Here is a 19,732-nt window from a genome sequence, read left to right on the forward strand (position 1 = left end):
CGGTTATAGATTTAATGAAGTCCGAAAGGCGTGCGCGATCGTGTTCAGAGATAGGGAGGCCCCGCCAGGCTCTCTCTCTGCACCTCAATAGAAACGATGTGGTGTCCAGGTACCATGGCCAGGCCCAGCACACGGGGTTCCCCGGCAGAGAAGGAATCTGGAAAAAAGAGAGCATCAGAGAGGCAGGCCAGCGTCGGCCCCGTCCCTTCTGTGCCACGACTTCTAGTCCCAGAAAATAAGGGGTGCAGCCAGGCACTTAGGGGGAAATGCTTTGCGTGAGGCTCCGCCGCATTCCCAGGCGGGTGTGCATTCCCCAGGCACTGACCCGACGGCTTGAGGAACTCCTGCGCCGAGCCCAGGATAACATTGCAGTCGCGGTCGGTGCAGAGGAAGCAACCGACCAGTGTCCGTCCATCTGTCATGCGAATGCGCATAGTCTTGTTGAGCAGCGCCTCCAGCTGCTGCCTAGCGCGCGTAGCCGGTGAGTCCTCGCGCTCCCCATCTGAGTCCTGAGCGGGGCGGGACGGGCGCTCAGACCGCGCCGCCCCGGCTGCTGCCCGCCCGCGGAACCACAGCTCCCGACAGCCCGCGGGGCGCTCACACGGAGCCCAGAGGCTGCCGGGAGCTGCAGTTCCCCCTCCGTCCCCCCATCTTGCTCCCCGACGGCCCCTCAACCCCAGAACCCGAGCTAACCCCTGCGCTGGAGCTGCTCTGACGCCGGCTGCAACAGCCATTCTCCTCTCGCAGCAGCATGGTTGGTCCAGCTGCGGCCATTTGTTCCCGGGCCTCCTCCAGGCCCTTCAACTTCCTAAGAACCTTTGGTGTCCGGTGGTCTGAGATCTCGCGAGCGCTCCCGACCTGTTTTCTTTCGCGAGATCACCTCTCCTCCTCCTCCTTCTCCTCCTCCTCTTCGTCTCCGGCAACTGCAGAAGTCTCGCGAGCTTCTATTTCGGCGCTGCGGCTCACTGAGGCCTATTACGCTGGATGTACCAAGATATCGCGAGAAATTTTCAACTCTAGTTTCTTACACATCCTTTAAAGACCCTGGAATTTAGCGAGAATACCTTTTTTCATAATCACACTCCTCCCCTCCCTTGTTTTTCTGCCTCGCGAGATAGTATGTCCTAAATACTCCCTGTAGCCTAGGCCACTGTGAATGAAAACGGAGTGTGTTCTCTTTCCCGCGGAACTCCTGAGGACAAAACTCAAATTACTTGAATGCCTGAATCGGACTACGTTTCCCGTGAGCACGCGCAGCCCACGTTCCTCCTCGCCCATACAGCGTTTGATCTCAGTAGACGGTGGCCGGAAAAGGACAATGGTTTCCATGTCAGCGGATAAACGCGCTCGCCTTAGCTCCCGGACCAGAGGGAGGATGCAGCAGAGAGTGCGTGCTGAAAAGCGAGGAAGCAACTAAAGGAGTCGGTGACCTATAGAGCAAGAGCCATGTCACGCCGGGGCCTAGTGGCCGGGCCAGACTTTGAGTATTTTCAGCGTCGCTATTTCACGCCGGCCGAGGTGGCCCAACATAACCAGCCGGAAGACCTCTGGGTGTCTTACCTGGGAAACGTGTACGACCTAACGCCGTTGGCACAGGAGTACAAGGGTAAGCGCCACACTTTGGGCCAGCGTCGAGGGTGTGTTTGGGGGGTGCTTGGTTCTTAGATGGCTAGCACTGACAGCAGCTGCTCCTTCCCAGGAGACCTGCTGCTGAAACCCATCGTGGAAGTTGCGGGCCAGGACATCAGTCACTGGTTTGATCCAGACACCAGAGACGTGAGTTCTGCTGGAACCTGGGGTTGGGGGGAGGGGCACTGGAGAGCGGGATGAAGAGGAAAAGCAGAGGCTAAACAGAGCCCGAGATAGTGACTGCTCTGACCCTCCTCCCCCAAACCCTGCTTAAAAGATCCGCAAGCACATAGATCCGCTGACCGGTTCCCTGAGATACCGCACCCCGTGGGGCCGCTTTCTGCACGTGCCGCCTCAGCTGCCCCGTTCGGACTGGGCCAATGATTTCGGGAAGCCTTGGTGGCAGGGGTCGCGTTACGAGGTGGGGCGGCTGTCCGCCAAGACCCGGAATATCCGCATCATTAACACGCTCACGTCGCAAGAGCACACTCTGGAGGTGAGAACTGGTGCCTGGGGGCAGGTTAGAGGGAACCGAGAATCCCAGCAAATCTCCAAGCAGATCTGTAGGCCAGCAGCTCTCCACAACCGGTGGGAGCTGTATTTTCTTTCCTTTTAGGGGTAACTGAGGAAAGAAGACCACCTACGTCCCCAGGGTTGGGAATTAAAGGTGTGGCTGGGCCACAGGGTACAAGAGACTTTTTCTTAAACCCAGGGTGACAGTTTGTGCACCTTAGTGATGGTTGTCCTCGGAAGCTCTTACATGCTGTGTTTTTGTACAGCAATTGCAACTGGGCTCTCTTATTAGTCTACTCTATTGTGGGGATGAGGTGAGGGGGCAGTGACTTTAGGGCCATTTGTTTAGTGGCTGCCATAAAGGCAGGTAGGATTTGGGGGCCATTCGTTGCATGCTGGAGCTCCAACTTTATTTCTGGGACTGTGGAGTGCCTTAAGCTGCTCTCTGCCAAGGGAGGCACTCTGATCCCAGCTTTGGGTTCCTGGCCTTTGCTTGGGGGTGTGTGTGTGTGTGTGTTTGCTCGTTCAACCCACAATTCTGGGTGGGGTGCTTTCGTGTTCTCCAGGTGGGGGCCCTGGAATCAATGTGGGAAATCCTACACCGCTATCTCCTCTATAACGCACATGCTGCCAGCTACACATGGAAATATGAAGGGAAGAACCTGAATATGGATTATACCCTGGAAGAGAATGGTATCCGGGATGAGGAGGAAGAATTTGATTATCTCAATATGGACAGTACACTCTACACACCTGCAGTACTGCTGTACTTCAGTGATGACCTCACAGAGCTATAGAAAGGGAGATGTAAAGCTCATGTAGGCTCAAGACATATTTTGAGTTTAGCTGTTTCTGTGACCTGTAGGAAAAGAGGTGGGGATGGGGCACGGAGGGTGGTACCTGGACCTAGACCTCCATTCCACTCTGGGAGCTGGCCTGAGGTTCCCATGCCCTACTGAAGTGTAAAGGTCCTATTCCTCGGGTTAGTTACAATTTACTCTGAGAAAGTTAGGAAGAACGCTAGAAGTGAATTAATTTTTAGGAATGATACAAGAAAATAAAGTATCTTAGATCATGGAGATGTAGAAGAGGATAGTCAGATAGAGCTCAGGCAGAACTTTTCAATAGTAAGAGAAAGAGAAGTCCTACACAGGGATGAGGGATGGAAGAACTTTTCTGCCAATGATGGAAATGGGATGGCTGTAGGAAGATGGGATTTACAAAGACAGGAATAGGAAATGTCTATCACTGGCCATATAAAACTGGCTAATCTCTCTTCTGAATAGTATTTGGCAGCTGAAACCCAAGAGGAACAAAGGAAGTGAACGGTCACCAGGTAATTCAGGCTAGATATTATGCTATGTGCTTTATACACCTCATTTAATACAACTATCCATAAGACAGATACCATTACCACTACTTCCAGATAAATCTTCTGAAGCTTAGTAAGATTTAATAGCACAAAAGGCACACTACTTAGTAACCAGATTGCAAACCCAGGTCTTCCCAATTCCAAAGTCTATGTTCTTCTCAATGTCCAAGCTCACTGCACAATGGGAACCTGTAGGCCTATTGTGTAGTCAGCCGTGGTGTTGTGCTTTTTTGTTTTGTTTTTTTAGTTATTGCCTTTGGAAGGGACTTAGCATAGTTCTGCAGTGGTAGAGAGGACACAGGGAAGGCCAAGTGTCAGCTGAGTAATACCTATTGAGGCTACTTCATGGTTAATCCTGTAGCAAAACTTTCCTCTGACTTTTCTGAGGCAAAGAGGTGGGTATATACTGATTCCAGGAAAATTAGAGTGGGAAGGAGCTTTTGGATTGGGACACTTTAGTAGGGGGAGCAAAAAGTAGGCAACAGCATGTATATTCATGATGGGCCTGTGCCTCTGAGGGAAAGATGAGGAAGACAGGGTCGACTTTGCCAGATGGTGACTCTACAAGAAGGGGCTTGACAGAGGTGATGTAAAGAGAGGCGCTAATTAAGTCAGAAAACTCCTGGTGTTCAAAAGAGAACAACCATGGAGGGCAGTGGCCAGATTTGGCCCCCTATGACCTAAGGAGGGAAGGGGAATGAGAACCACAGGTGAATTTCTTGACAGTAGCAGGCAAAAAAAAAGAAGCAGGGAGATGTTAGTGCATCTTCGTGGAAGGTGGCCCCCTATAAGACACTGGGTAGGCTGCAGAGGAGTGTGCTGAGGGGCTATGAACGGCATGGACAGAGGTGAAGACATCTGTATCCACCTGCAGTTGTTTCATGTGTATCTTGTTTGCTCAGTTAAACCCTAAACTATTTGAGAACCAAAGCTATGCTGTTGCTGTAACCCCAGCCTCAGGGCCTGTGCCTATGGGATCTGCCCAAACTCTTCCCTCTTCCAGGGTTTCCTACTTTAGTACCTCTCACCAGAAACACATCCCTTTCCTCACACAGCCAGTCACTCTCCAAGTAGATTCTATCTCCTAAACATCTCTGGAATCCATCTTCTTTTCTCGAAGCTGTTATCATCACCTCTGGTCTGGACTGCTGGGATAACTTCCTAACCAGTCCTCCCATTTCCTCTTCTGTCCTCCACACACAGCAGAGTGAGCTCTGAAAAACAAACCTAAACATCTAACTTTCCTCCTTCAGATTCTTCAGTGGCTTCCAGTTGCTTTTGGAATCAAGTGCTAAATCCAAAGACCTTGCATATATCAGCCTCTACCTTGCATCACCCCTCTTTGTTCACTGGCTTTCTGGTCACTAAAGGTTTTCTTGCCTCAGAGCCGGCACACAGGCTGTTCTCTCTGCTTACAACACTCTTCCATTTCCCACCTTGCTAATCCTATGTGTTTCTTCCTCACAGAGACTTTTCTGATTTCTCGATGCAGGTCAGGACTTTGTTAAATTTCAGAGCGCTTATTACAATAGTAATGTTAAAATTATGGATGTAATCAGCTGGCTGGCTGCTAGCTTGTAAGCTCATGAGGGCAGAGATCGTGTCCATCTTGTTCACTGCTGTATTGCCAGTGTTGGGCACACAGTTGCTGCTCAATAAATTTTTTTTTTTTTGCTGTACGCGGGCCTCTCACTGTTGTGGCCCCTCCCGCTGCGGAGCGCAGGCTCCGGACGCGCAGGCCCAGCGGCCATGGCTCACGGGCCCCGCCGCTCCGCGGCACGTGGGATCCTCCCGGACCGGGGCACGAACCCGCGTCCCCTGCATCGGCAGGCGGACTCTCACCCACTGCGCCACCAGGGAAGCCCACTGCTCAATAAATTTTCACGGAATGATCTCAAATGTTAAGTGAATTCCTCTGCCTCTAATGACTAGTGGATGGGATGCTGTGTCCTGGGGAGGGGCAAGGTGGGACCGAGAAGTAGGATGTCTGGATCCTATGCTGTCATCTGTATCCACGGGTTTCTCTCTCCTTGTTCGCCATATAGATCCAAAACCAAAAATTACTCCATAAAGGTTCTTCCTCTCACCAGATTTTTGGGGCAATCGACCTGTCTTTTCTCTACATGGCCACCAGGTGGCTGTAGTCTCCTACAGAGTGAAGGGAAAGGGGCCCGGATGAGGGAAAACACTTCCAAGTTGTAAACAGGTTAGGATTAAAGGTAGCCTGTGGAAACGTACAGGTGAGAGGGAAGGATCAGAAAGAAAGGGAAAACAACATGGGCACTATTCTATTAGCATTAGGTTTATTCCTATTTTTAAGTTTTTCCATAAGCACATGCCAGGAAAGGAGTGTAGTTTGAGAAATAAAACTCACGGGATAGGACAAGTAAGGGGTCTGATTACAGGTGTGGGTATGTACAGGGTGAGGCACAGAACTATGGAAGGAATAAAGATCACAAATTTTTAAGATAATAGAGTATGTTCATTTATTCTTAGAGGGTTTTGTTTTGTTTTGTTTGTATAAAGCTTTCTACTAGGAACTACCTTGGTTCTCTAAATATCCAAGACTGGATATTTGCATGAGGAGTATGTAAATAATGCCTCGTCCTAAAACCTAGGAAGTAAGTAGAATATGACTGTAGGTCCTTTGGTAATGATCTCTTCCATTTTGTAGGGAGGTCGGGTGGTGGGTGGTATATTGAAAGGAACGTTGCCTGTCCTCAGTAAATCACAGCATCTTCAAAGAACTCAATTTGCACATATTTCCTACAAGGCTCAGTCACTATATGCACATATCATTGGGGGTCGTAAAAAGGTGTATGTTCTTTGCAGAAAGCTTGCTCACTGAATGGGCTAAAACATACACACATGAAAAGGTAAATGAAAATAGTACATGGTAAAGGACCAAATTATGGTACAGAAAAAGTTTCCACCTTCATGGCAAATCACAATTGGGTTCTTAACCTGGGCCTCCAGAAATGACTTCTAAATATTGTGTGTGTGTGTGTGTGTGTGCAGATGTGTATTATCTTGGAGAAGGGTGCTGTAATTTCCATCAGTCTCAAAATGGCCCAACCCCCTCTGCCCCTGAAATAGTACACACACAAGCACAATAATAAAGCCCCTCAAAAGTAAAATATCAAAGGTGACAGTATGATGTGGTTCCTGGATTCCTGGCACCTGCCTCAGTGGTCTACTTCAACCTGATACACCTGTGTTCCCATGGCAGCAATTCCTAAAACTTTAAGCCTTGGGGCTAAATTTACAACTAGTCTGAAACATTTTACTGCCCCAAATTCTGATCTGGACATACCCTGGAGCTGAGTGAGGGGATCTATCATTTGGACTTGGGACCATAACACCGATTCATGACATCAGGATAAGGTTAATGTACCCAGTCCCCACAGCTGAGTTTAGATAAACTACATAGATGTGTTGCTAATGGGAGAACAGCCACTTTATGATGGAGCAGCAAGAGTGCATGGAGGCTCAGCTGTAGGGAAAGGAGACAATCTGAAACCTGAATGATCTTGGAAGTCAAAGATTAAGCATTCAAAGTACAAATAGATATGCAGTCCATATCTATTTCCCAGGGAAACACTCTCACACACAAAAGCTGGTGAATGAATAAGTGAACTGAGGCCATTAAAATGGGATCAGGGGTCAAGAAGGTTGAGACGAGGAACAATATGGATGAGACACTGCTACAATTAAGTCCCTTTCTTACTGGGAGCAGCCCAGCTCCCACCCTTTGGGAGCTTAATGTTTAGTGGGAACTTGGGCATCCAGTTTCAATCATCTGACTTAATCATCTCTGTATCCCCAACAGCCATATAATGTCTGGCATAGAGTGGCAATAAATACATGTTTGTTTCAGGAATGAATGGTAAATGTAACCCCCACTACTTGAAATATGTGAACTCAGGAGTCAAATATATTCAGACACTGTGGTGTCCCTTGCTACTTGCCCACTCTCACTATTTGAAGAGAGCAGAAGAGATCTGGATAGTGAGTGACATTTGTGCTGATAAATTCTTCCAGTCCTCCTAGAGAACAGTAAGGAGGAGGAAATATTTCCTTGCCCTTAATGAACAGCCTATAGGAGTAGATATTACTCTACCACAATGTATCAGGTGAGAATGTATTTGGCTGCAAGTAACAGAAGGCTGAGCTGGGGCTTAACTAAAAAGGGTTAAATTTTCTCACATAATGAGAGAGTCTGTGGTGTAGTGACTCCACTAGATAGTTCATCAACATCACAGGTTGCTCCTGTTTTTGTCTTCATGATTATCTCCTTTTTGGTTGCTCTACTTCCTGTCTGTATTGTGGGCAGGAAGGAGGAAGAGGGGAAGGATGAAAGGGCAGTGCCTAAATCAAAGCAAAAAATTTTCCCAGACATTCTTAGCAGAACTTTGACTACATCTCATTGATAGGACATGTATTACACAGTGACCCTTAGCTGCAAGGGAGTCTGGGACAGTATTTTGTATTGACATCCACAACAAAAGCAGGGACCACTACTGTGGAATGAGAAGGGATACTGGGTAGGAACTAGTGATGTCTTCCACAAGAAGTATGAAAGTGCTATTCATCCATTCATTAACAAAAAAAGTTATTAATAAGCACTTTGTGCCAGGTACTGTTCCAGGTACTGGGGATACAGCAGTGAATGAGACAGGCAAGGCTCCTGCATTACTGGGACTCATACTCTGGTGGGATAAAAAAACATGTAGACCAGATCATTTCAGATAGTGCTAAAAGCTATATATTATGTATGTGTATATACACATATACATATATGAACACAATACACACACACACAAATACCAAAAGTACTATAAAGACAAAGAAACAGAATTACAAGAGACAGTGATGGCTGAATGATCAGAGACTTGCCTGAGATAATCACAAAGACTGATCTGTATTACCTGTAGATCTGCATTTACCTGCATTAATCACTTAATCATCATAACAAACTTAGTGTTTTTACTTACACTGAAGAAAGAAGGAGACTGAAGCACAGAGAGGTTAAGTAACTTGCCAAAGGTCATACTAAGCAGCAAAGGTGGGCTTTGAAACAAGACAGTCATAGGCCACCCACTTACCCACTGAGTGGCATCACCTCCCTGCGTGGCAAACATAGGCTGCTGTTCTAGTCACCTACTGCTGCTTAAGGAGCCTCAAGCACCTTTTATAACCTCACCTCAAATCCAAGGGGAAGGAACTAGACCTCACTTTTCAGTGGGAAGAGTGTCAAAGTCACACTGTAATAAGAGCATGCTGGATGTGAGTTGTTACTGTGGCCATTTCTGGAAAATACAATTGACCACAGATGCACTGGAGGCAAAAGGAGGGATATCCAATCAGTCTCGGGTAGGAGTGGAGTGCTGAGTCTTTCTTGAAAACCAAAGTTGGAATCCTGGCCCCACCATCCATTTATTCAATTCATTAACCTAATACTGAGCATCTGCTGTGTATCAGGCACAATTCTGGACTCTGTGAATACACTAAATAAGAAGACATAATTTCTGCCCTCAAGGAGCTTACAGGTTAGTGGGAGATTCAGAGAAGTTTGTGAGCCTCTTTTCACCTTGCTTCTACCTATATAAAAGCAGCCAAGGGAAGTTTTGTTTGCTTTTTGTTTTTTTGTTTTTAATTGGAGTATAGTTGATTTACAATGTTGTGTTAGTTTTAGGTGTACAGCAAAGTGGATCAGTTATACATAGACATGTATCCACTCTTTTTTAGATTCTTTTCCCATATAGGTCATTACAGAGTACTGAGTAGAGCTCCCTGTGCTCTACAGTAGGTCCTTAAGGGGAAGCTTTTAAAGTTCCCCTGTTTAAAGTCTTCAAAGGCTTCCAACTCCTCTTAAGAGGACATAGGACACCCTTACTGTTGTCCACAAGGCCCTGCATGATTTGCCTCTTCCAGGCTCTTCTTTTTTTATTTTTAATTTATTTTATTGAAGTATAGTTGATTGACAACGTTGTGTTAATTTCTACTATACAGTAAGTGATTCAGTTATATGTATGTGTATACACACACACACACACACACATACATACACATATACACACACATTCTTTTTCGTCTTTTTTTCCATTATCGTTTATTACAGGATACTGAATATAGTTCCCTGTGCTATACAGTAGGACCTTGTTTTCTGTCCATTCCATTTATAATAATTTGCATCTGCTAACCCCAAACACCCAATCCATCCTTTCCCCCGTGCCCAAGCCCCTTCTTTATCCCCCTGTTGGCCTTTCAGTTTCTGACACTCCCCCAAGCTCCTTTCTGCCAAGGCCTTCTCACATGCTGTTCCTCTGCATGGGACGCTCCACCCTCCACTCATCACCTGGCCAACTCCTGCCCCTTAAAGGCTTTGCTTAAATGTCACTTTCTCAGAGAAGTGCCTTGGGAATATCTAAACCCAGTCTGGGGAGATGAGGGAAGGCTTTCTGGAGAACATCATCTCAAGCTGAGACCGGAAGGACGAGGAGGAGGTAGCCAAGCGAAGAAGTGAGAGCGGGTAAGGAGGAAGAGTAAACAGCATGAAGAGCGCAGAGTTTGGCAGTGAGAGTATGTGGAGAGCTCAGACGCAGAAGGAAGTGCAGGACGGTAAAGCCAAGAGGAGACGGGAGGCCTGAAGAGGCTGGGCAGTGGGAGACATGGAGGCCAGACCAGGTCCTGCGAGACTTTGTAAATCAGGTTAAGGTGTTTTTTTTTTTAATTAAGATATAGTTCACATACTATAAAATTCACCCTTTTAAAAGTGTACAATTCAAGGTTAAGGGTTTTATGAGGAGAATGTCACGATCAGAATTGCATTTTTGAAAGGTGACTTGACTACAATGTCAAGAGAGAATGGATCGGAGGGGAGAAAAAGAGAGGAGAGAGTGGAGACAGGGAGACTGATGCTATTGCAGCAGTCCAGGAACGAGATGAAGGTGGCCAGAATGAGGTTAGTTAGTGGCAGTGGAGATCAGAGAAGATGAACTGAAGCTAAGAGAGAATCACACAACTCAGTAATTTACTGGGAGGGGGTCTGGGGCAGAGGGAGAAGTCGAGGACAACACCCAAGTTTCTGGCCTGGGCGGAGGGTGATGAATCCACTGACAGAGGAGGGAAACGCTTGGAAGAAGAGTTTCATGGGGAAGGAAGATGATGTGTTTCTAGTTAGCTATCTGAAGTAACTCCAGGACATGCAAATACAGATGTCCAGACCTTACCAGATGTGTGGTACGAGATCCTGAATAGAGCTCTCGGCTAGAGTTAAAGGTTTGGGAATTACCCGCAGTGAGTAACTGTCAACCAAAGTCAAGGATGAGATCACCTCCAGAATAAAGTGTGATCTACACGCGAGGCCTGGGAGGAACAATACCTACGGGAGGGGAGGAGAAGGAGACTCAGAAGTACGAGCCCAAGTGGTGAGAGAGACCCTGGAAAATGGTGCCAGGGAAGCCAAAGAGAGAGTATTTGAGAGGAGGGAATGATAAACAGTGTGAAATGTCACAGAGTCAAGTAAGGTGAGGACTTGAGCATCCACAGATTTAGTGAACAGCAAAACAGTGGTGCGTTAGAGAAGTCAGACAGTAGATGGATGAGGTATGAATGAGGTCTTCACAGAAGAAATCCAGCTGCAGAGGGAGGAGTTTCCTGGCTTTGTAACTACGCACAGAATACTTTTCTTCTTTTAGGTTCCATTTCTTCAATCACAAAGTATGAACAATAGAAGTAAGGATTCACTAAGGACAACAGGCATAAACCAGGACATGGTCACTTAAAAAGAAGCTACCTTACACTGTTGTTGAGAGGATTAAACATAAGGTATGGGGCAATGCCCAGCAGTACTAAAGGCCCTTGGGACAGGCACTTGAAATTTTTAGTTCTCTCCCCTCTCCTTGTGCTAGCCATTCTTTATTTAGTAATGCATGCTTCCCTTGGGATTTCCTGAGAGTCCACACTATTCAGCATCCAGGGAACATCTGTCATGATTAGGAAATCAGTAGACCGTATCTGTGACTAACATTTGGTTTCTAACCTAACAACAGTGTTTGTGCCTCTACTGGGAGAACTGAGTATAGTAAAATGTGGTTTGTTTCATATCATACCAGAGTTGAGCCTATTTAAATAAAGCAGGGGAAAGCAAGGAAATGGGGCAACTATTGGGAACAAGAATAACTAAAGTCAGCCCTTTGCTCCTTCAGTTTAAGGTGTTATGAAATAACCCTGGTTGTCAATCCTCTCACCTTACAAGCATCTTAAGTGAATCTCTCTGAAGTGAGACATGGCTAATAGTAAACGTGACTGTTTAGAACACTAGCTACCAACTATCAAGTGCCTTATAGCCAGTGCTTTATGTAAGTTAGCTCAAAATCTTCACTACAACCACGTGAGGTAGGCATTAATATCCCTGTTTGACAGATGAGGGAGCTGAGACTTGAGGGATAAGTTGCTTGCCCAGGGTTACTGTTAGTAAAGTGGCAGAACTTGGATTCCAGGTGCTGCCTGAATCCAGAGCTCAAACTCTTCCTCTGATGGAGGCAGTGAATAACTTCATTACTTGGCTCTGGAATACATTTTAGAAGTTATATAGTTTGGGAATATAGCATCTTTTTTAAAAAATTAGTCAATTTTAATTTACTAATCATATCCAATTTAGTCTGAAATTAACTCTCCCTATCCAGAGAGCTAGGTGGGGAAACGGCCCACGAGCAAGCAAAGGGGCAGGAGGATGACAGCTTGGGGTTTGCCAGGAAAGGGGTCAGGGCACTTCTCCTGAAATATCCAGGGCTTAACAGTAGGTGGAAAGCAAAGCATTCTGGCTGGCCAGTCAGTGAAAACCTATTAAGAAATTGTTAAAAGGCAATGTCAAAGGGGAAAAAAAATGTTTGGTTTTTGTCATTTTGTATAGGACTGTTATATTGTTTCCATCATAGTGGTCAATCAAAGCAGGTCTAAAAGAAACTGGGAGGGAATTCCCTGGCGGTCCAGTGGTTGGGACTCTGTGCTTTCACTGCCGAGGGCACAGGTTCGATCCCCGGTTGAGGAACTAAGATCCTGCATGCCTCGCAGCCTGGCCAAAAACTGGAAAAAGACAAATATAACAATTTGGGGCTAAATCTTCCTTTTCTTCTTCGTCTTTTTTTTTTTTTTTTTTTTTGGTCATGCTGACCAGACCCTAACCCCTGCATCGGGAGTGCAGAGTCTTAACCACTGGACTGCCAGGGAAATCCCTTCCTTTTCTTCTTAAGGTATCCCCTTTACTCAATGAATAGCAAAGGAAAGTATTTAGCTAAAAGGCAGCAACAGAAGTATGAGCAGATGTGAGATCACAGACTCACACAGATCACAAAGACTATTTCAAGAAGGGGGTGTTCAAGTTAAGAACTCAGAAATTTCCTCTTAATTCAGTAACCAGGTTGTTGGTCATCTTGTGAAAGCAGTTTCTGTAGAGAGGCTGGGCAGAGGGTTGGAAAATGAGTAGGCAAGAAAAGCAGACTGAGTGTAAACAATTCTTTCAAGAAGCGTGGCTGTGATGGGCACAGTGAGGTAGGGTGGCAGCTTGGGGTCCAGAGTGTCTCTTTTAAAGCTGGGGAGATTTGGGCTTCCCTGGTGGCGCAGTGGTTGAGACTCTGCCTGCCGATGCAGGGGACACGGGTTCGTGCCCCGGTCTGGGAGGATCCCACATGCCGCAGAGCGGCTGGGCCCGTGAGCCATGGCCACTGAGCCTGCGCGTCCGGAGCCTGTGCTCCGCAACGGGAGAGGCCACAACAGTGAGAGGCCCGCATACCACAAAAAAAAAACAAAAAAAGCTGGGGAGATTTGAGTACATTTAAATGTGCTTGTGAAGCAGCAAGTAGGGTGGGAGATAAAGGAGAGTTAGGGGATCACTGTTAACCATTACACCCTGAGAAGGTGGCAAGGCTGGGAGCCAGAGCCCAAGTGTAGGCATCAGCTTCGGACAGGATAGGAGGGAGGAAAGGACAAATACGAATACAGTTAAATATGTAGTCTTAGTGTCAGTATTTCAAGGGAGTTCTCATCTGGTGATCTGTCTCCTAGAGGGAGATGATAAGATGTTCTACTGAAGCATAAGATGGAGGAGGTTTGAGGAATCTGAGGAAGGTTTGAAAAAGTCACCATGGAGAACTGAAAGGAAGCTGACTAGGAAAAAGGATTTCTGAGCAGGGACACTAATCTGGAGTGGTCATGGTGTTCTGACACCACGTGGTCACGCAAAGTGCTCCTGAGTGTAAACAGACAGCCGAAGTGATCCAAGGTTGGGGGTTTGCAAGAGGTAAATAAAGAGGGTGCTGAGACACGGGCAGCACAGTGGCTGAAATGACAGACCATGGAATCTAAGTTGGACAGGGAAGGAGGGGAGAACATGGTAGAGCTGATTAGGAGAAAACGGAAGAATTAAGGGATTACAGGGTCTCATGGGTCCAAGAATAGTGAATCAATGAGACAGCTGGAAGGATAGAAAGCTGTAGCCAAAGTAGGAGGCTTGAATTCAATATTTCAGAAGAGGTAAGAATTTACTATTTCCTAGAGGTGGGAGAGAGAAGTGGAAATGGTGAGAAAGGTCTCTGGTTACAGCGTCGAGGGCAGGATTGAGCCAAGCGTCAGTCTTCAATGAATGAGGGGAATGATCGGGAGGAAAGCAGATGACAGCCAGGGAGAGAAGTGGAGGGGTAAACAGCCGGACTGCTGGAGCCTTAAAGAAATAGGGCCTTTTCACACAAGATGGGAAACAACCTTGCAGAAAAAGAATTAGATTCCTTCAGATATGAGGTCTGTACCTATGTTTATTTTCCATATTACTGTGTTTTAAACTTTTTGGGACTACCAAACTTGATGAACAGATGTTAGATACTATCTCCTGTTCTCTCTCTCTCCATATATTTTTAAGATTATTTTTTTTAACTTGAAAAGATTTTTAAATTTTCATTATAGAATATGTGTTACTTACAGAAAATTCCAGGTAGAGAAGCATAAAGATGCAAAACAAAGATCACTCTTGTTCCTATCACTCAGCAGAAACCAGTATTAACATTTTATCCACTTCCTTCTAGTATTTTCTTACATGGTTGTGATTATACTACATATATGGCTTTATATTGTTTTATGCAATTAACATTAGATCATAAGCATTTGCTCATGTCATTGTCAGTGTGGCAAAAGGTCAACAATTAGTAAATCCAGGTGAAGAGTATATGGGTGTTCACTGTACTTCTTCAACTTTTCTGTAGGCTTGAAGTTTTTCAAAATTAAGAAGTTACAGGTGGGGGGAGGGATAAATTAGGAATTTGGGATTAACAGATACACACTACTATATATAAAAAAGATAAACAGCAAGGACCTACTGTATAACATAGGGAACTATATTCAGTATCTTGTAATAACCTATAATGGAAAAGAATCTGAAAAAGAATATATATATAAGTATATAACTGAATCACTTTGCTGTACACCTGAAACACTGTAAATCAACTGTACTTAAATTAAAAAGAAAAAAAAGTTACAGGTGGGAAGGGAACTAATCAGAAAGAAAAAACAAGTGAATGATAACACAAGATTCAGGATACTGGTAGGGCAGGGGGCAGGAGAGGAATGTGAAATATGGAAGACCATTACGAGGCTTCAAAGATGTTACTAATGTTATATTTATTAAACCGATATTGAATACATGTGTTCATTTTAATATTCTTTGTGGCTGATGTATGTTATACATACTCTTTTGGACCTGTGAAGTAGTTCTCAATAATAGATATAATTTTTAAAATTAAAAACCTCCTTTCTGGGCTTCCCTGGTGGCGCAGGGGTTAAGAATCTGCTTGCCAATGCAGGGTACACGGGTTCGAGCCCTGCTCCAGGAAGATCCCACGTGCCGTGGAGCAACTAAGCCCGTGTGCCACAACTACTGAGCCTGCGTGCCCTAGAGCCCATGCTCTGCAACAAGAGAAGCCACTGCAATGAGAAGCCCACACGCTGCAACAAAGAGTACCCCCGCTCGCCGCAACTAGCCTGTGCGCAGTAACGAAGACCCAACGCAGCCAGAGATAAAATAAATTTATAAAAACAAACAAAACAGAAAAAACCTCCTTTCTATCATGAACTTACCACTCCAGCTGTATGAGGTCGACATACTACTTGCTGAATAGTTTCTTACTCAACCTAAACTGCCCTTCTTCCTCCTCTCTGCTATATAGGTCTTAGTCATGTTTTGGGGCCTCCTTCAAGTACAACTACATATGAAAGTCCTTCAGTCCCCCTCCCCTCCTCTCCCTAAGAGCTCTCTTCTCTGAACTCTCAGATTTTTACAGCCCACAGCAATCATCACTACCACATATCCTTAATTAACTTTTTTGTGTGTTTATTTCTGATCTCAAATGTCTCTCCTCCCTCCACCTAACTAATCCCTTGGTCACTAAAACATTTTCAAGTTGCTTTAAAAGATGCACAATGAAAAACAATGAAAAAATATGTTTCGCTTCCTGGTGGTAATGACTACAGTTTCTTGTTTATTCTTCCAGGAATATTCTATGGAAATTCACATTTTTTTTCCCTTTCATCAATGGTACCATATTATACATGCTCTTCTATAACTTTCCTTTTTTCCCTTCATATTTTAATTAGTTTTTAAACTAGAACCTCACTAATGTCCTCTAAAGTCTAACTACATTACACACATTGATTATACTTTGCTTCCACACTTTTCTCCTCAAAGAACGAGAAATTAGTGAGGAATGATTTCTTTAGAGAAATCACACTACTTCTTGTCCCATTTGGCTTCATTTGTTACTGTAATCATGGGGCTACATAAATTTGTTTACACAAGTAAATACTGGAAAAATTCAAAATTATCAATAAAGCTAAATATCCCCCTTGACTATTATTTCCCAAAAGTAACCACTGTGACCAATTTGGTATGTATATGTCCAGAATTTTTAAAAGAAATTTATATACATATAAATGTATCTGTAGAAACACATAGTATTGTTTTTAGTTTCTCTGAACATAAATGATATCATAATGTATATACTGTTTTGCAGCATGCCTTTTTCCATTCAACAATATAGTAAAGAATCTTACTATGTAGATGTAGCTCATTTTTCTTGACTGCTGTATAGTTTATTTAGTTATTCATTACTGTTGGAAATTTAGAGTGTTTCCAATTTTTTGCTATTACAAACAACGTTGTAATGAATATCTTTGTATGTGTCACCTCATGCACAAGTGTGATGACTATTTCTCTAGGGTAGACGATAAGAGGTGAAACTCTGTTAACAGAAGACATGTAAGTTTAATAATGTACTAGATAAATTAAGTTGACCATTGCCAGTTCTGTAGTATAGCTGTTATAAATAAGTTATACATGTGACCATCAATTTTACATATTAGTTCCTTTAAAACCCTAGGACATCCATTGACTTATAAGTCATTTAGTATATAGAACAAAGATCAGCAGACTAGAAATTGGAAGATACGGGTTCAAATTCCGGTTCTGTACCTAACAACTAACTTGATCTTAGGCAATCCTTTCAACATCTGGGCCCCAGTTTCTGTACCTACAAAATTAGATTAAAGTGATGTTTCCTAAAATATGGTACCTATACCACTGGTAGCATGCAAGATGCTTTTATTTTTATTGACTTTTAATAATTATTTGTATTTTAAAATAAATTAGGAAAATTATAATTACCTTATCAAATCAAGGATTTATGGATATTATTTCTTAGTTATATAAAATTTACTTTTTAAAGGACATTTGTTTAAGTTAAAGAAAAGTGAATTGAAAAAGGAAAATAGTATGCATATAATAGTATAGGTGGCATGTAAATATGGCAAGTCATGACTATGATATATGAAGGACTGAGGTTTCTTGCTTCACGAAATCTAGAAGAGGTTAGATTAAAGCAGTAGATCCCAGACTTTTAGATTACAGTGACCAGTAAAACATTAAAAAAAGTCAGTGATCAACATGGAGTTCCTGACTTTTTACTGCGCTAATTAATGATATTAAGAACAAAACCAAAAAAAAAACAAACAAAAACAAAACCAAACCTATATACCCATCACCATTATTTAACAGAAAGATATCAGAAATATTATTTTGTAACTATAAAACAAGTACCTGTATGTTGAAAAATTTTCAAGTTGTACAGAAGTATAAAAACTCATTTTCTTTCTCCTTCTCTCTCCCTATAAAATCTATCATGGACATCCTCCTAACACAGATCTACCTCATTTTTAGAACATTTTAAATAAACACAATATACTGTTAAATACATTAGCATATTTGTTTCATATAAATATAGCATATTACACATTTATTTTATATAAAAATATATGAGAAATATATAATCTCAGAACAAAGGACAGAGCTCCCCAGGAAAGGACAGGTGGCAACCTTACTTAGCCATCTAAACACTCGTTTAGATGACCTTCTATCTCTAAAATTCCATGATTAAGCCTAGAAAATCCTCAGCATTTACATGCCTTTCATTATTACCACTAACTTCTATATTTCAAAAGATAACTAGGAATCTCTTTAACGTCTCCTTCGGTAGAAAATCACAGACTGCAAAGTGCTTTTACAGTCCTTTGATCTTCTTGTTGCATGAGTTCATGCCTGTGCTCTATCAATCATTCTCATTGGTTCCCTACATCAGGGTTTTAACCTGGGTTCCATAGGTTTCAGGATAACATATGTGGTATTTTGTGTAGATACTGTTTCTCTGGGGGAAGGGGTTTATAACTTTCTATGATCCAAAAAAAAAAGTTAGAAACTATAGCTTTGGATGTTTCTAGCTTGTGCTTTAAATAAATAATCTTATTATTGGTTTGGGAGTCCCTTACAGTTTTTTTCTTGTTCTTTTTTTTTTTTGCAGCAGCAAGTGTTGGCATCTAATTTCTGGTTTGCATTTGACAGCTGTATTCCTGAGTTCCTGTTCTCACTTCCTTAATGGTCTTCTCATTAAAAACAAAAAAATTCTCTCCTACCAATTAGTTATACGGTATTTTAATTTTTTAATTTATTTTTATTTTTCGAAGTACAGAAAGATAGAAAAAAGCAGAGTGGTGCCCACTTTGGAACTGACAGGCAGGGACACAAGCAGCTAGAGAGCAAGACACACAGGCACATATAAAAGGCCTCAGGACAGACACAATGGACAGCTAAAAGAAATAGAGAGGAACCTGGAAACACAGAAGGAGAGACACAAGAACTGAGCACACAGAGAAGCAGCATGGCAAAAAGACCCAGACAAGCTGGCAAGGAGAGAAAGGAGAATTATTGACAGAGAGACAGAGAGGCAGGCAAGATCACCAAGAGGGACTCAGACAGACAGACAAACAGAAAGGGGGAGAGAGAGAGAGAAGGAAAGCAGAGAAAGAAAACAATAAACAAAGAAAGAAGACAAAGTGATAATAGCATTTTATACTACACAGTGCTTTATAATTTATAAAGTGCTATCACAGACAGTATTGCAGGCAGACAGGGAGAATCCAGCAGACAGATGGGGTGATGGAGGGATACAGGCCAATCAGACAGAAGAAAGGGAAGGTGGCCAATCGGAAAGAGAGGCTAGAATGGAGCCCAAGACAGACAGCTAAGAGGAAAGACAGAACCAAGAAAAGAGAAGCGAGAGAGGAAGAGAGGGAAAAAGAGGAGAGAGACAGGGATAGAGGCTGAAACAGGTAAATTCAGGAATACAGGCAGTGAAAAAGCAAAAATGAAAGAACAGTGCATTGTGTGTAAAAGTTTTATCATCATCTTTCTGAAGAGACTTGGATAGAGGCTGTTGTCTGTGCTTCCCCCAAGGAGTTATAACATCTCTAAGGTGGCATGTGAGAAGAGCCAGAAGGAAGGATGAAAGAGGGAGAAAGTTTTAGTAAGAAGCAGAGTGTTTTAGACTAGGAGCAAGACAAACTTCTTGGACAGGCCTAGGTCAACAGCCTAAGAGTACTGCTGAACCTAAAAGGATCTAGATTCATATTCCTTTAAAGAATTCATATAGAATGGAAAAAGCAGAGTGGGCCCCTATCTACTCCATGTGCATGTAAGCTCAGCTTACAAACCATCTGTACTTATTAATTGTTCCTACATTTACAAGGTATTTTTCAATACTACCAGTGCTTTCATGGCTTTTCTCAATTAATACATAGTTCAGTGATGAAGAGACCAGCAATGGCGTGTGGTCATCAGGA

At 43.6% G+C, this 19,732-nt stretch overlaps 2 protein-coding genes across 9 annotated transcripts in view; one reads left to right on the forward strand and one right to left on the reverse strand.

Annotated features, from left to right (window-relative positions):
- NAA38 (N-alpha-acetyltransferase 38, NatC auxiliary subunit) overlaps window positions 1-19,732 on the reverse strand; it is a 24,573-nt gene continuing 4,841 nt past the window's right edge. The window contains exons 3-5 of one of the 6 annotated variants that reach the window (XM_081220589.1): window positions 694-980; window positions 326-509; window positions 1-157 (exon numbers count right to left, since the gene is read on the reverse strand). In XM_081220589.1, coding sequence (XP_081076715.1) covers window positions 45-157; window positions 326-509; window positions 694-774 — 378 coding nt within the window. In that variant the 5' untranslated portion in view covers window positions 775-980 and the 3' untranslated portion in view covers window positions 1-44. Of the gene's footprint in view, window positions 158-325; window positions 1,045-1,732; window positions 1,815-19,732 lie in introns of those variants that run through there. The other 5 variants (XM_081220588.1, XM_081220587.1, XM_081220584.1 and 2 more) reach the window with 5 other exon arrangements.
- On the forward strand, window positions 1,051-18,638 carry CYB5D1 (cytochrome b5 domain containing 1). Of its 3 annotated transcripts, XM_081220583.1 has the most exons (6): window positions 1,051-1,606; window positions 1,700-1,776; window positions 1,907-2,125; window positions 2,709-2,835; window positions 3,429-3,478; window positions 18,415-18,638. In XM_081220583.1, exons 1-5 carry the CDS (start codon window positions 1,447-1,449, stop codon window positions 3,440-3,442), a joined length of 597 nt encoding a protein of 198 aa, XP_081076709.1. In that variant the 5' UTR covers window positions 1,051-1,446; the 3' UTR covers window positions 3,443-3,478; window positions 18,415-18,638. The 3 variants fall into 3 exon arrangements, with proteins under 3 accessions (XP_081076709.1, XP_081076708.1, XP_081076707.1); XM_081220582.1 differs by lacking the exon at window positions 18,415-18,638 and having other exon boundaries at window positions 3,429-6,937; XM_081220581.1 differs by lacking the exon at window positions 18,415-18,638 and having other exon boundaries at window positions 2,709-6,937.

The sequence above is a fragment of the Mesoplodon bidens genome (genome assembly GCF_964165515.1).
Source record: "Mesoplodon bidens genome assembly, chromosome: 19".
NCBI classification, from domain to species: Eukaryota; Metazoa; Chordata; class Mammalia; order Artiodactyla; family Ziphiidae; genus Mesoplodon; species Mesoplodon bidens.

Excerpts from the sequence above, each read along its gene's own strand:
- CYB5D1 (XM_081220581.1), top strand. The coding sequence starts at position 1,447 with ATGTCACGCCGGGGCCTAGTGGCCGGGCCAGACTTTGAGTATTTTCAG. Across the intron at positions 1,607-1,699 it reads GTTGGCACAGGAGTACAAGG|GAGACCTGCTGCTGAAACCC; the intron begins GTAAGCGCCACA and ends GCTCCTTCCCAG. Across the intron at positions 2,126-2,708 it reads CGCAAGAGCACACTCTGGAG|GTGGGGGCCCTGGAATCAAT; the intron begins GTGAGAACTGGT and ends CGTGTTCTCCAG.